This window comes from Lagenorhynchus albirostris, chromosome 8, assembly GCF_949774975.1.
Source record: "Lagenorhynchus albirostris chromosome 8, mLagAlb1.1, whole genome shotgun sequence".
Taxonomy (NCBI): domain Eukaryota; kingdom Metazoa; phylum Chordata; class Mammalia; order Artiodactyla; family Delphinidae; genus Lagenorhynchus; species Lagenorhynchus albirostris.
The window spans coordinates 103,647,622-103,663,278 of NC_083102.1; the positions used below are offsets into that span (position 1 = coordinate 103,647,622).

Consider the following 15,657-nt stretch of genomic DNA (forward strand, 5'->3'; position numbering starts at 1 on the left):
GAGCAAGTCTGCCTGAGGTTTGCAAGCCCGCTGTGGTCCATGCACTGAAGCCATGTCCTCTAATCTAGGTTTCTATGGGTAGCACGGATAGGATTTTGACTTCCTACTCTCTGACTCTCTTGTCTATATCTGAGTTGTCTCAAACTTAAGAGGGGGAAGAGAGAGACATTATTAATTTTTAATAATTATTCATTTTTATTAATAATTATTAATTTTCTTCCTCTGTCAAAAAAGAGGGGGTTGATTGAGCTGGAGGAGAGGGTGAAGGCTGTACCTGCCTTGACGCGAGGGGGCTGGGGGGAGTCAGCTTATCCGGACTTGGGGAGCTGGCCCCACACCTGGTATGGGGGGCTCCATGCAGACCTCCAGCTCCAGAATGGTCAGGAGTGGGTCTCTGGAAACTGCATTTTAAAGAACCAGCCAGGTGATTCTGAGTTGCCTTTGAGAACCAGGGTCATGGGGGAGTTTTGGAAGCCCTGGGGCTTGGGGAAGGTGGCGTGGTTTAGGGAGTCCAGAAGCAGCCTTGAGCCAGGAACTGGGAATTTGGGTTAATGTTGGGAGAGGCCAGTGGGAGGACAGCAGCCTGGCTGTGAGGCAGAATTGTTATTCCAGGAGCCAAGGGAATCCATTTCCCCCTCGTTCCTGGGTTCTCTGGGGAAAGGCAGAGAAGATCAATGCTACATAGGCAGTACTCGGGCTCCACCCAGGGTTGCTGCTCTGGGTTCTGGTGGCAGAGAAAGGCCAGCGGGGTTCAGAGCGATGCCCTGGGCTTTGGAGGAATATTGAACTCCTCTGTCAGTGGTCTGAGAACGTCTTCCGAGTCTTCAACAGATTGTCCAGCTCCTAGATGTCTGTTTTGAGCTCTGCTCTGTGTTTGGAGTTGAGAGGTGGCCATACAAAAAAAACAAGACTTTTGGCAATGTCCAAGGGATCCTGTTCCTTGAGAATGCACGTGCTTTTAATGAGAATGCACAACCTCACCAAGGAGTCACAGAACCACCAAGACGTCTTATTTTGATAGCAAAGATGACCAATTAATTGGAAATGGGATCAGAAATCCTTGGCATCTGAACCCCGAATTCTGATGTGTAGCTCCCCAGATTTCACACTAATAATTAAAATATAGCACAGCACTCATCAGGAATAGAACTGGACGGCAGATGAGCCGCTGTTTTCAGGGGGTGGGTGGGGGATGATAAACCGCATGCAGGAAACTTCCAGGGCTGCCCCAGGGGCGCCACCAGAGAGGGAGATGTCCAGCACGCGCCAGGCTGTTCCAGGTGCGCTGGGAACAGTGTCGGGTGTGAGAGCTGCGTCCATACCGCGCTTCCTCTGCTCAGCCTCTTCCCGGCCCCCTGTGCCGGCCACCGGCTCTTCGAACCTTGCTGCGTCCACCTGGAAGCAGGCATAGTCCTCCTGGGGCCAACCAGGCAGACCGATGCTGACTCCGCTCCCTCCCAGGTGTGGAGGTGAAACACTCTGGTCCTCACCATCACCTCAAGAAGGTGACACCCTCCAGGTCAGCCTCCCCAGAGTGGGGCCCACCGGGTTGGGCGCATGCAGTGGATATACCACTGACTCATTGCAAGTTCGCAGGGGCCCAGAGGAAGATTAATGGGAACGATGGTTTACAGCATCAGAAAGACATGCTGAGAATAATCATTCTTAGGAGGACTCAAATAGAATAACAGGTAGTGAAAACCAAGGAATGAAGTCGCGTCTTGCTAGTGGCTCTCGAAGTGGGTGTTTGAAAACTCACCCTCGCTCGTCGCCACGTCCCGGGATCCAGGACGGACGCCACCGCCCCCACCCACCATGCTCGGTTGACGGGCACCAGGGAGGCCGGAGAGAGGAGGGCAGGCAGCTGCTCCCCTCACACCCCTTCCACACACACTCGTTAGGCTTTGTAAGATGTACACAAACACAGTCACGTCCTCACTCTCACGGTCTAACCCCACACTTCTGAGTCACTTTTTCTCCTTAGGTTGAGCGTAGGTCATTTCTGAGTTAATGCAAGCCTTCTTTCTTTTTTGGACCTGTGATCACTGAGAAACGACAGGACATAGCTGTGAAACGGTGGGATGGATCTGGCAATGGGTGTGTCATCACGTCTCTCTAAGCCACACGCTCTTTCAGAACTCACGCGCACTTCGGTGCTGTAACCGAAGGAGGCATTCACCGTGAGAACTTCCTCTGAAGGATGCTGCCAACCCCACTTACGAAAAGCCCCTGGTGCCAGAGCCTGATGTGAAACAGTACAGTCTATGGATTTCATGAAAGTTTCGCCCCATTTGGGTCAAATGTTGGACCATGGAAACTTAGTCACTTCACCTCGTTTAGTAGACCTGAACCCATAGGATGTCTGGCTAGTTGTCCAAAAGGACCAGAGGGTTTTCACCACTGAGAGTGTCTGCAGCAGTGCGGGTCTGCAGCAGAGCTGAAGCGCCCCTGCCCTAAGTGTGCAGCTCTGCACGGAGAGTGCCACCAGGCGGTCAGTGCGGTCGGTCACTGCCTCTGGGCTCCCCGGGCCACGGGCCTGCTGCTTGCGGCATTAAGCACTGCTCTACGAAGAGCCAGGGATGTATGTCTTGCTGCTCACGACTTCTACCTACCCTCAAACCCACAAGTACCCTAAGCCCAGCACAGCTAGGCCCGGGGCGGGGGCGGGGTGTCAGTCTGCTGAAGTGAACTGACGCACTGGCAGGAACGTCGTACGCAGACGATCACATATGATTCCAACTTGTACTGTACCCGCCCCCAAGCCCACCTCTGTCTCCTCCGACCCGGAGGGGGTCTGTAGCAGGCGGCAGCTCTGCAGGACCTTCTCTCAGACTAGCGTGGGCTTCACAGGATAGGGCAGACAGAGTACTGGTTGCATTTATTTGTTCTATCACTACAGAGGAAGCTTTTCAAAATGTGTACAAAAGGATACTCTATTCCTCCAGGGGTACACCCCTTGTTCACAGCAAAACAGAAATAATTTAACATCGTCATAGAGGCAGATTGGAAATACAACTGCATTTTCCCATTTACAATCCTGTACACGTAACTGCCAGAAAGGCAGCCGAACACCTAAAGCTGCATTAGATACAAACAAGTTGAACCCTGAACAGTCATCACACACAACATTGTAAAAAAGTGTATCAGAAAGGATTGGAAACAAGATTGCATATTCATACCTGGTTACACGGGTTCACAGTGAATGCTATGGTGCCAACAGCCTATGTGCTTTTTTTTTTTTTTTCTGATGCCTGTATATCTTAAATAACTCTAATTTTGGTTCATTTTAAAGTAAAACACACACACACACACACACACGCACGCACACACACACACACACACACACACTGGACTGAAGGAGCGTTATCTGCGTTTTGAGTAGTGGTGACCCTTCATTATTGCTGGAACTTAAGAAGTGCAAGAGAGAGAAATACATTTGCTTCATGACTTGTCTACAGCAGTTCATTCCATCTCGCTTTTGTTTCGGCAAGAAGATGACACCATGGAGAGTCACAATCAAAACAAAACAAGAGAAAAGCACAAAAATAGAAAAGAAAGAAAAAGAACTCATATCTCCATAACAGGTAGCTGTCTTTCTCAGTGAAGATTCTAAGATTTCATTCTGCGGTTGATTCTGAATTGGAAGTGAAACGTGCGGGTATCTGAAGCGCTGGGTGCTGGGACATGCCCTCGGGCGATAAAGCAATGGTAACACGATTCCTTTTAGTGACTCTTCTACTAGGACAAGCCCATGCTTTAAGGGACGCGATGCAGGAGGACCTGGGTAAGGAGCGGGCAGCCAGGTGTTTCGCGTGGAGGGAAGCTGGGTGACACGGAGTGGCAGGAACGCCAAGCAGGGATTTCTCATTGTGATCAACGAATCCACCTGCTACTGACGCCCCTCTTTTGGTTGATATTTATTTTCAACGAAACGAGAATGCATGAAACCTAGTCCATCCATGACAGTCCCCAAGACACACACTCACACCATCAAACAGCAGAACAAACCACAGAACAAAAGGGAGTGAGATCATGCAAAATCCTACTTTTACCAGCTAGGAGGAAAACGTTAACAGTTTTCGGTACAGAACATGGCCGCTTTTCAAACATAATTTAATTACTTGTTGACATTATATGAAACTTACTTTAAATACAATAGTTTGAAAGAAAAATGGTGTTACAATAGAAAACCACAACAAAAGGTGTGTAAATAAACAGTTATATTGGCTATAAAAGGCAGAGACAGGGAGGGGAAAGCCCTGGAGAAAAGAACTCCTGTAGCCACTATTTACAGTGGTGGGTCCAGCTCTGTTTGAAGTCACAGGGAAAAATAACTCCGTTCAGCCAATGGACCCTGTGGAGCTGGCTGGGAAAGGACAGGGCAGGTGAACTTGGCCTACAAACTGGAAATCTAAGCAGTCTCTCACCTTGAATATATATGTTCTTGGGGATGAGGTGGGTCTTTCTCTGTAACTGCAAATGGAACTAACACTGTCCACAGCCCAGAGCCTCCCTCTGCCCCTTCACCCAGTGCATCAGTGTGTCACTGCCCAAATTATTACAACTTTGTCTATTTCCAGGTTCAAAATGTCAAACGGTTCTGTAAGCAAAGAACCCCATGCCTCAAGGATGCTGGGACGCCATCCTTTCCAGAAAACTCAAATGCACCTGAGAGGGTATGTTTCTGAAGACTGAAGAGGGATAATTCATTGATGGAATTTATAATGAATCCAAAGGAACAGGAGTCAGGCTCCAGCCTGCTGACGGGAAACATTCTTGCAGGGCTTCTAGACCCTTCCAGACCCTTTGGAAGGCCTCCAGACCCTTGACTGGTTCAGAATTTGCTTAGAGCAGTGTTCTCCGCTAGGGGCAACTCTTGTTCCCAGGGAACATTTTTGGTAGTCAACTCGGGGTCTTATTGGCATCTATCGGGTAGTGACCAGGGATGCTGTTAGCCTATGATGCCCAGGGGAATCTCCTGCAACAGAGTATCCAGCCCCAGATGTCAAGAGAGCTGAGCCCAAGAACTCTGGATTTAGATGAAATGCAGAGGTGCTTGTGCACAATTTTTCCTGTTTCTTCATGGTCACCTTGGACATTTTTGGTGATGACAAATACTGGAAACATTTGAAACTGTATGCCCTTCCTGCTAGATGGTGGAGATGAATGTCCTTAATGACAGAATTACCTTCCTGGTTGGGATGAGAACCCACGGACACCTTCATGGAGCTTCAGAGAGCACCTCTGGGGCCACCTGCCTCTGTCCTGTTGGACTTCGAGTTCTGGTCACGAGATGGTCCCGAGTCAGACAGGTGCGTCCTGCCTACGTGGATGCAGGGTGCAGCTCTGTCCTTACAGGAGAGAGTTTCAGATGGTTGGAAAGTTTAGTTTCAAACAAATAGGTGCTGTGTGTAAGAAGCGTCTCCCGGACTTCACCTGTCAAACTTCCTTGACCTAAAAATGAAGGGTCATTCTGAATCCTTCTTTTACGGATTTAAAAATGAGAATAATATACACAGCGAGCAGGGTAAGAAATGTACTGACGGTAAGAAATCCAGGCCTGGGGCTGCAAACAAAACATTAACTGAGGTCTAGGATGGGCCTTCTGCAGGGAAAATAGCCTTCTGGTCATAGGTAGAACCCAGCAGGGAAGGAGGACAGAACCAAAGAAATGAGTGTGGAATTTAGAATAAAATTTTGGTTTCTGGGGGATTTTATTATCTGAAAATTTCAAAAGGAATTAAGGTTCTAATTTCAGGACTGGTGTTAAAAATGTAGTGATAGGTTTTGAGGGGGGGGCCCTTAAAAGTACTGATATGACGGAGCAGAGGACAGTAGTCCCAGGTGCCCCAGGGGAACAGGAGTTCATCCCACGTGACAACAGGCCTGGGAAGGCTTAGCTGTGGGCTGAGCAACCTCACGGTCTGGAAATCGAGAATGAGTCCAAAGGCTGTGCAACCCCTCGCTCCCTCTGCCCAATGGTCACTTGTCCCCAACAACGTGCAGAATTTGACTTAGAATCATATCTCTGTTTAGAACCTGTGGCCTGTCTTCCCCGGATGCACACGCAGCTTCCGGCCCTGCTGTAGGGGCACTCACCCCCAGGGTCGGCTCACGACCGCAGCTCAGGGGCTGCGCACACGGCTCCTGGGACCTCGGAAACCCCATCTGGGGCGTGAATCCCGTGCTTAGCACGGAACCGGCTCATTCCTTCCCGGGCTTCCGCCTGTTTTTATAAAATTCTCTCCGAACATGACCCATCATTTGGAGGACAGCAATTTCTAGGGAGCAACAGGGGAGGGGATTTCAGCCAGCGGTCTACAGAATTGTCTAGTAAGAGAGCATTTCGGGGGCTCCAAATGGAACCCTGCATCTAACAAGAAAAACTTCTTGTTTTCAAAAGCAAACCAACTCAGAACAAAACGAAACACGACCTAGAGGTCAAAGCACAGCAGGCGGTCCATCCCGGCGGCCCGCGCAGGGGCTGGCGCGGGTCCTGGATGCTCTTCCTGGGGGCGGGGCGCGGTCCGCGGGTGGGGGTGGGGGGTGCTTTAGCTCATGTGGAAGCGGTGCTCCCCCCGCGTGATGTGGGACGAGAACTCGTAGCGGTCCTGGCTGTGGTAGCCGCACATGTTGCACTCGAAGGGATCTCGGAAGCCGTGGCAGCCCATGTGGATGGTGTACATGACGTGGTCCAGGAAGAGCACGCGACAGTGTTCGCACCTGTACACCTTGAGGGGCTCCCCGCTCGTGCCGATCACGCGCAGCGCGTCCGCGGGGCCCTCGGAGGCGGCGCGCAGCACGTCGTAGGCCGCGTGCTCCTCCTTGATGGACAGGCCGTTGCGCGCGTGAGGGGTGAAGTGGTTGGTCAGGTAGATGAGGCCGCCCCGCTGCTCCTCCGTGTTGCTCTCGGTGTCCGTGGAGTCCTGGCAGCTGTTGCTCGGCGACGCCTCGCGCTCGGAGGACGCGGACTTGGCCTTGGAGAGCAGCAGCAGGTTCTCCACGGCGCCGTCCTGGGCCGAGTGGTTGGAGCGCGTGGGGCCCTCGGCGTGGGGCTTGTGGAGGTGGTACATGGGGCTGAGCACCGGGACCACGTCGGAGCTGCCCGGGGGCGTCTGCACCAGGGGGCGCAGGGACTCGGCCCCCAGGTAGCTGATGGCGTTGTTGATGGCCTGGTCCATCACGTGCGTCTGCATCATCTCGTTCTCCTTCTCGTAGCTGGCGCTGCCGTCGTAGGGCAGGTCCGACAGGCACTTGTCCCCTGTGGGAAGCGGGGGACAGTCAGAGAGGCCCAGGTTACCTCTGCACCCGGCGGCACGAGCTGACAACTACACCTGCGGGGCACCGACCTCGGGAGCACCTCCAACACGGGGGAGAGCTGACACATCTCTGCCTGCCGGGCACCTGGCACGGGGCTCTGCCCGGGGTCGGCGTTTAAACCAATTTGTCTGGACAGATCAATAAATGAATTGGGGAAATAAGGATGGTGTGCCAATTTAAACAGCATATATTCAAACGGATGAAACCAATACTTGTGTCTTTTACTCCGGATGTTATAAACATTTTTATATTTAACATTAATATTTAAATGATGTATTTTCAATATACTGTTGTAAGAAATTTACAATGGCTGCTTAATTTATCAAATTTATTTAATTAAAACATAATTATATGATTAGAACAATGTGCGACGTACTTATTTAAAATAATATTATCTCGTATGTTTTAAATTCCCATCTTTAATGCGCTAGAATAAGCCTTAGTCAAAAACACGAAAACTGTGTATTCTTTATAGTGAAATGGTATCAGTCTTGTCAGTAGCACAAAGCTGGCTCTGACTTGCGTGAGAGTGAAGAGCATCATCGGACGCGCCGGCCTCCACATCCTGCCTGACCTCCAATTCCACTCTCGACTCCCAGCCCTTAGCAGCACTGAGCCTGTGCTGCAGAGTCACGTGGTGGAGAGCCGGGAGCAAAGCAAGGAGGCTCCAGGGGTTACATTTACTTGTCCTTTCAAACAATTACTGAACATGAACGATGCCCGAGAATTGTTGTCAAGGACTTGTCAGCAAGCTTCGCCTCAAGAAACTTAAGGTCTAATATCACGGTTTGTAGAAGGCGGCGAGCTCGCTTCCCCTGGAAAGGGGAAATTTGAGAAAAGATTTGACTTCTTGTAATTAACTTTCGAGTATAAATTTTCACAATGAAATAAAATGAATATACTTGAAGATACACCTTCCCGATATACTGGTTCTAAGCTCAGTAGGAAACCATGGCTTCATTAGCAAATTCATTAATGAACTGTCTGTCCTCATGGTCAGGGCTATTGATTCACTGGACTTTCAGCGGTGGTTAGTTAATAAGTCACAGGACGAGAGGCCATCCACAGGCAGGTCTGAATTGTTTACGTTTCACCCCTCGCTCTGCTTCTTTCCTTCTCGCACCAAATCTCCACCAAGCGTCCACCCTGAAGCAGACAGGAGGGACGGAATGGCGAACAAGTAACAGTGGTCCCCATTCTCAGCAGCCCACAGGGGAGACAGACGTTAACACATGATAACATGCAGTGCATCCCTGTCTGAGAAGTTGCATGAAAGGAAAGGAAGGTTTGCTACGGGGACCTAATAAAGCTTTCTAGTATGATGAGGCATATTCCTGCCACTTATCAATGGTCACAGATTTTTTTAAGGATTAATAATAAGTCTAGGAAGTATGGAGCAGTTTATCCTTCTGTTGCTAAGAGCTGGCTGCAGACCGTGAAGTGTGTCCCACACAGGAGAAGCAAGAGGACCGAGAGGAGAGGGAGACTGGAGCCTTGAAGGGATGGGTGAAGGTGGCCAGAGCCCTGGGCTGATCACTAGGCTGGGTAAACCCTGCAGAGACTGTGTCTGAAGGAAGACAGAAAGGTCCGAAGGAAGGAAGCACCCTTCTCGGTCACTGGCGGGAGGCAAAGGTGAGGAATGCCTTCCGGCTGCCTAAGGGTCCAGGTTACAGCTGATGGTGGCTGGAGCGGCTGGTGACAGCAAGGACCCCCACACCTCCCACACTGAAACCTGACAGCACGGTCTGCAGCTAGTTCTTAGCAACGAAAGGAAAAATTGCTCCACAGTTCGTAGACTTATTAATAATCCTCAAAAATGTCCATAACCTTTGATAACTGTCCAGGAGTATGCCCCATTATACCAGAAAGCATCATTAGGTCCCACTTCTTGCTTTGTTAGGGATGTGTATCATACAGCGGCCTGGCTCTCATTCATTCAAATCTGCTGGTGGTCAGGAGTGACACACGCCCTGACAACAGTACAATGTGACCCTTGGATGACACAAAGAAACTTGTCAGTGGACTGCCACGCCCTCTGCAGAACTGCAACAGAATGGAATTTCTACGTAAGTTGGGTGGCAGGGATCACAGAAGTGGTGTTTCTCCCCATTTAAGGTTAGAAGTAATTGAGTAGCATTACAGAAACCACGTGGGTTTTTTTTTCCTGTTTTTGTGTCAAGGTGCCAAGTGTCTGGTTACATTAACCTCAGAGGAGAAGGAGTCCCTTCTGGCTGGTATCTCAGTCTGTCCCTTCACCAAACCCCAGCAGGGAGGGGAGGGGAGTGGACTTCACAGACAATTCTGATACATATAAAAGTGCTTACAGCTCCACCAAAAATGGTGCTTTCCCACCTAATCATCCTGTTTCTCCCAAAGTCATGGTTCTCTGGTTTCCTAAGCAACCATTGAAATCTGTCGTTTTTAAAACTGGGAATCAACAACAAAAGGAGGTAGGAAATAAACAACAACAGCATAGATTTCAGACTCACGTGGCATATTAAAACCACCCACAGAATTTCTCTTCCCTAATATTCCACAAAGTGAGAAAATCCCACAACATTCACTTTGGCAATATGCTAAAGAAAGGTACATAGTCTAATGAAATACATGTTTATAAAAAATCAAGGACCAAGGAAAGAAAATTCTGGCGTGAGATACATGGCAAAGCTTGGCCGTTGATCTCACTTACAAAAACCTTAAGTATGAATCAACAAAATCTTCAGCATTTTCCCCAATAGCCTCATATCCATAGAGAATCAATTCAAATAGGTGTCTTTTTCCAGTTATGATCAAAAAGCAGTTAAAACCTCTGCTAATGAGACCAGGTGACCCTGGCCAAGTGAGCAGTGAGACTGGTTCTCTGGATGGGAGACAGGAGTTAAGTCCTCAATGCTGTACACTGGGAGGAAATAGCCCAAAGGACCAGAGCAGGCCCCTGTGGGAAATACTCCCCAACCAGGTACAGTACAGTGATAACTGGTTTAGGGCATTTAACCAGGTCTCAGAACGAGGGACAGAGGGCGGAGAGGAACTCTTTTAACAAAGGCTGCACTTTGCCTCACCTGAACTCTCCCAACCCCATCCTTGGCATTCTTTCAGTATTGAGAAAAGTCAATAGCTCTCACAGGAAAAAAAAAATCTCAGATACAATAGGAAGAATGTAGACATGTCAATCAAACTCTATCAGCCCAAGCTGAATAAGCAAGATGAAAAGAAAAGGTCATGGTTGCTGTGAAGATATTTTCTAGCAAGACAAGGGAAGAAAGGAAGTGAAACACAGACCACTAAGCTCATCCTAGGGAAAAGCTTAATTCAAGGAAGAGAAGTAATGTTTCATAATTGCTTTGTGACACAGATTCAATTAAAAAAGATACTGAAACATGGCAGGCTAAAACAACAGAATAAGATGAAAACAGAGATTTTCGATCTCAGGAAACAAAATGAGGTCCAAACAGTATTATTACAGAATTAACACATGGATTAGAAACATCAAGTAATAGAACATAAACTCCTAAAAATGGAATTACTAACATAGAGGAAAAACACAAGATAATAACAGTGAATAAATGTGAAAAAGCCAAAAAAATAAACTTAGAGAAATGCTAACAGATATGGAAGACAAACTCTCCAACATAAGGACATCTGATATCTCTGAATAGAGATCACAGCAGACGAAACAAAATATATATTTATAAAAAAGAGAATTTCCAAGAAATAAAAGAGAAAAGAAGGGAATCCCCCGATTAAAATGTCAGGAAATTTTTATTCAGAATGCAAAAACACCAAGACACATCCCAGTTAGGGTATTTAACTTTTAGGTTAAAGAAAAAACTCTTCAGGCATTCAGAGAGAAAATGAAAATCTTGCCTTCAGTCATGATGGCAAGATCTAAAAAGTTCCCAGGGGAAAAAAAAGAGTGAACAACATCACATACTTGTCAGAATGCTCTTCAGGTAGAAAGGCAGCAGGCAGACCTCCTCAAACACAAAGCAATTATGAAAACAGAACACCTACAGAAGCTTCTTGAAAAGAGTGGCATGTAAAGTCCAATCAATTAAGAGATCACTCTAAATAAATAGAAATAGTAGTAGAAGGGCTGGGTCTGAGCCTCTCTTGAGTTCAAACTCAGAGCTCTTTCAATCCCACCAATACCCTGCCAGCTTGTACGGTTACAGCTGCATTCCTACACACTCTTTCTGAATTTGTATACAAGATAGACCACTTCTAGAGGTTAGAGGTCCATCTCCTTTTTAATTTTAGAGATGGAGAAACCACAGGTTAGGAGTGGTTGATGAAAACCCCATCAAGTTGACATGAGGGTAAGGTAGTCATCTGGGGGCAAGAAGAGGCATTAGTTTAGAAATAAACTGCCAATCACCAAACTCTTGGGCAAACACCTAACAGAACACACAGCCAGTTCTGAGCCCTTTTTTCCAATCTCCACTCTGCCATCCTTGTCCTACTGTCTACTGTCGTTCCCCCCGGGACCCTGCCACTTCTCCTGTGCTGTCCACCTCTCCCCAGTGACTCCTTTTTACCTTAGCTTTGCTTGACCAGACAGACGGGTTCTGGTTTTGTTTGTTTGTTTGTTTATTTATTTATTTATTTATAAATAGCACCTAAATCTCAATACAACACCTAAATTGTGGTCTCACCCGCGGTGGCTACTGTGGAGTTTCACAGATAGTTATTTGAAGTCTCCATAAGCTGCAGGGGCTGAAATGCCCATTTATAAAGCCCTTGGTATCCCTCACTTTCCTCACCTGAAGGAGGAAGTGGTACCCAGCTCCCCAGGGCCCGTGACTGTCAACAATCCTCGGGCACACGTGCTGCTCCATCTCTCCTGGTCACCGGCCCCCAAGCCCCCTCCACACAAGGCCTCCAGGGAGGAGCTGAGGGGCCCCAGGCTCGCCTCCACCCGGTGCTACCTGAAATCCCACCCGCAGCACTTGGTCCTCCACGTCACGTCACTCCCACTCTGCACAGGAAACGTGAGGCCTCCCCCCCGCCCAACAGTCTAAAGGCTCAGGTTTGTGTGGGCGACTCCCCAGACCACGTCTCCAGCCGGTGGTTTGCAAAAGTGTTTTTTAACTGAATCCTTCCTCCCCCCACCCCTCCCAACACCCAGCCTCCGATCAAAATGAAGCCTGTTTTAAGTGTCAGAGACAGGATGGAGCCCAAGAACTTGGCCTCCTGTTGTCCTCCCCACCTCCTGCAGGAAAGCAGCTGCCCCAGGCCTCACTGACCACTAACCCCATGCTGGACCCACGCCCTCTCCCAACACACGTTTCCCAGGCTCCCACAGGGCGTCACTCAGAAAGCCCTTGAAAACGAGCAGATCAGACCCAGACTCTATCTTTTCCCAGAATCTGTCAATGGCATATGGGTCCCCATGACTCATAACTTCCATCCCCCAGTCCCGGCACGGCCCCCATACCTCCCTCCCTCCACCACAGCCCCACCGTCCTCGCATTTCCAGTCAATCTTTGGCACTCGAGCTCTCTATTTTCCAAGATGTGGCTCCAATCAAAAACACGCCAATGCTTTCTTCTGCCTACTGCATTGGGGCTACCTTTCTCACCTTGGCATTCCAAGGCCATTCACCTGTGGCCAGGGCTGACTCGGGCTTTACTATTATGGCTTCCCTGAGGATCCGTGGGTCACCCTGGGATGCGCCCTGCTTTTCAGACGTGTCCACACGTCCCACTCTAGCTCCCAAACGGCATCATCATTTCTCTGTATTTGTATCCATCTGCCTAGAACCCTCCTCCATTCTTCCACTGTCAAAAATGTGTTGAAATCCTCTTCCTCCCTCCCAGTGACAGGTCACTGTCAGCTTCACAAGCTTTTACTGATCCTCTTCCCTGGACGTGACCCTCCCCCCTGGTAGTCCTCCCTGGACGTGACCCTCCCCCCTGGTAGTCCTCCCTGGACATGACCCTCCCCCCTGGTCGTCCTCCCTGGACGTGACCCTCCCCCCCCAATCCTCTTCCCTGGACATGACCCTCCCCACCCCGGTCCTCTTCCCTGGACGTGACCCTCTCCTCTATGTTCCTCCTTCTACATTATCTTCATGATATTATCTTTACACTCAGGCCTTCTAAATGTTGTCACTTCCTTGGTGCTAATCTAGGTTCATAAAACCCTGTGATATACATAAAGAGTGGAACCAAGGCTGGAGAGTTTGACTAATTTTGCGAAGGTGACAGTGTGGCTGTGAACTCACACCCTCAGGCTGGGTCCCCAGCCCAGAGCCCTTCGCCCCTCCCTCCTGCCCAGGTGTCATCCTTCTTGAACTCCCAGGGTCTGGGCTGGATGATGGCTACATTGGCAATAACCTCCTAGAGGAAGGGCTGCCCCACCCTGAAAGCACCTGGAACAGGTAGAGTCAGAGGTATCTCCTTGCTGGGCACCTCACAGGCCAGTTGCCCTGCAATTCTGCCCTTTTAGCCTTCAAAGTAGCCCATGTGGGGAGTATTATGAGCTTCTTCTGAAAAATGAGCACCTGAGGCTCAGAGAGGCTGCTCTCCAGGCCATGCCCCCGCTGCCCTGTGCTCCCTGGCAGGCCACCCCCAAAGGACACAGAGCGCCCACAGGCAGGTCTCACCGAGTGCCCCAGAAGCTGCAGAACCACCTCTAAGGACAACTCCTGGGACAAGGTCTGTTATTTTTAAGAAGCCTATTGGAAAACCATTCCGAGATATTTGAGAAATGTTAAGCTTGCCAATGTTTGCTTTTTAAAAAATGAGATATGTTTTCCTTTCTTCTACCCTCAACTAATCACCATTTAAAGCACCCGCGTGGTTGTTCTTTTAAGAGACAGGAAACGTTTAACTCTTACCAACAAATTTCTGAGGCATAGAGCTCTTACGTTTGGCGACGTTACTTGCTAGTCTGTCCAGCACGAGCGAGCGCTCCGATCCCATCTTGCACAGGTCTTCTGCCATTTCACTGTGATTAGTTTCTTCTTTAATGACTAAAGTCAAAGACAGTTAGAAAGACCAGTTTAGAAACACTTACGGTGAAAGGATTCAGTCTCATCATCAGTGTTAAATATGACATGTGTTAAGCGCCTACAAGAGCCAGGATTTTCCCGGAGATTATTTCTAATCATCCTAGCAACCCTGCCAGCCAGATGGAGGCTGACCAGAGCCACCTGCTAATGACACCTGCCTTATCCCCCAAGACCAGGGAATAAGCACCACCACTGTCCCTAGAAGCCGGACTGTGATTAAGTAATTGTGTCCCTTTGACAAGTCCTCTTAACTTTTCAAATACACCCCAATCCACTAATTCAATCAATCCTGACAGCAGCCCTCCTGAGAGTCAAAGAACTCTCAGCTAGAAATGATCTAAGGCTCGGACTCTGCCACAGTGGACAGAGGTGCAGGAGAAACCTGGCCACAGAGATGCTGCAGCCAATCCTGGCAACATGGGAATGAACTCAGAGCTCCTGGACCCTGAACACAGCAAACCGGAAAATCAAAAAAACATGCACCGTAAGAAATCTAGAAATTGTGGAGGTGAATGTTGATCTAGGAAGTGTTTCTAGCCAACCTGTGCTTTTCTATGTCATCCCTTTCTTTCCATAATTGAAGACACAGCTTTGTATCCTGCGTAACCATCCGTGTTCTAGTTTTTATGGTTGGATTTTTGGAAATATCGCTCTTTCATCCCCCTGCAATTTCTCCTAAGCTATAAGAAGCTAAAAATGCAAACTGATTATCTTCCAAATGGCTAATCAATTCTTCCCACACCGATTCTGAAAAGTCCACTGAAATCCCACTGCTCTGTGCTTCTTCCTTTTTCAGATGGGGCGGGCTGATTGATCACAGGGTCTCTGGAAGTTTTACTCATTTCTATTATGGATTTGTCTGTCCATTCTTCAAAGAGGTCCAGATGACAGCTACGTTTGAATACAGCATTAGACATTACTCTTCTTTTTAAAAAAATGCCATTTCCCTCATTTGCTTTTCCAGATACACTTTATAACATTCCAATAAGATTGACAAACCAATTTCATGCTAAAACCATGCTGTGATCCCAGGGGACACACGTGCAGTGTCCAGGCCTCTCTCCCTGTGACTCCTCCATGTTTTCTGGCCCCAGTATTGTTTGCTAGCTTTCTTCATCATGGACTGCACATGACCTGCTAAGATTATTTCTACGCATTTTATGTCTTCATTGCTTCACGATGAACGCCACTTTGAAAAAATATATTTCAAATTGGTTATTATCGCTGGTAAATTTAATTTTTTAGCCTTGGAAATGTGGGTTTCTTATTAAATGGACAAACGTAACAGCCCACACCCTGATTTATATGAGGGGTACCCATAA

At 48.5% G+C, this 15,657-nt stretch overlaps 1 protein-coding gene across 3 annotated transcripts in view; it reads right to left on the reverse strand.

The window, feature by feature from the left end:
• Nucleotides 1-6,551: 6,551 nt before the first annotated feature.
• The window catches only part of IKZF1 (IKAROS family zinc finger 1), an 87,747-nt gene continuing 78,641 nt past the window's right edge, over nt 6,552-15,657 (reverse strand). For 2 of the 3 annotated variants that reach the window (XM_060156234.1, XM_060156235.1), the window contains 2 exons: nt 14,162-14,296; nt 6,552-7,261 (listed from right to left, as the gene is read on the reverse strand). In XM_060156234.1, the coding sequence (XP_060012217.1) occupies nt 6,552-7,261; nt 14,162-14,296 (845 nt within the window). The remainder of the gene's footprint in view (nt 7,262-14,161; nt 14,297-15,657) is intronic. The other variant, XM_060156236.1, reaches the window with a different exon arrangement.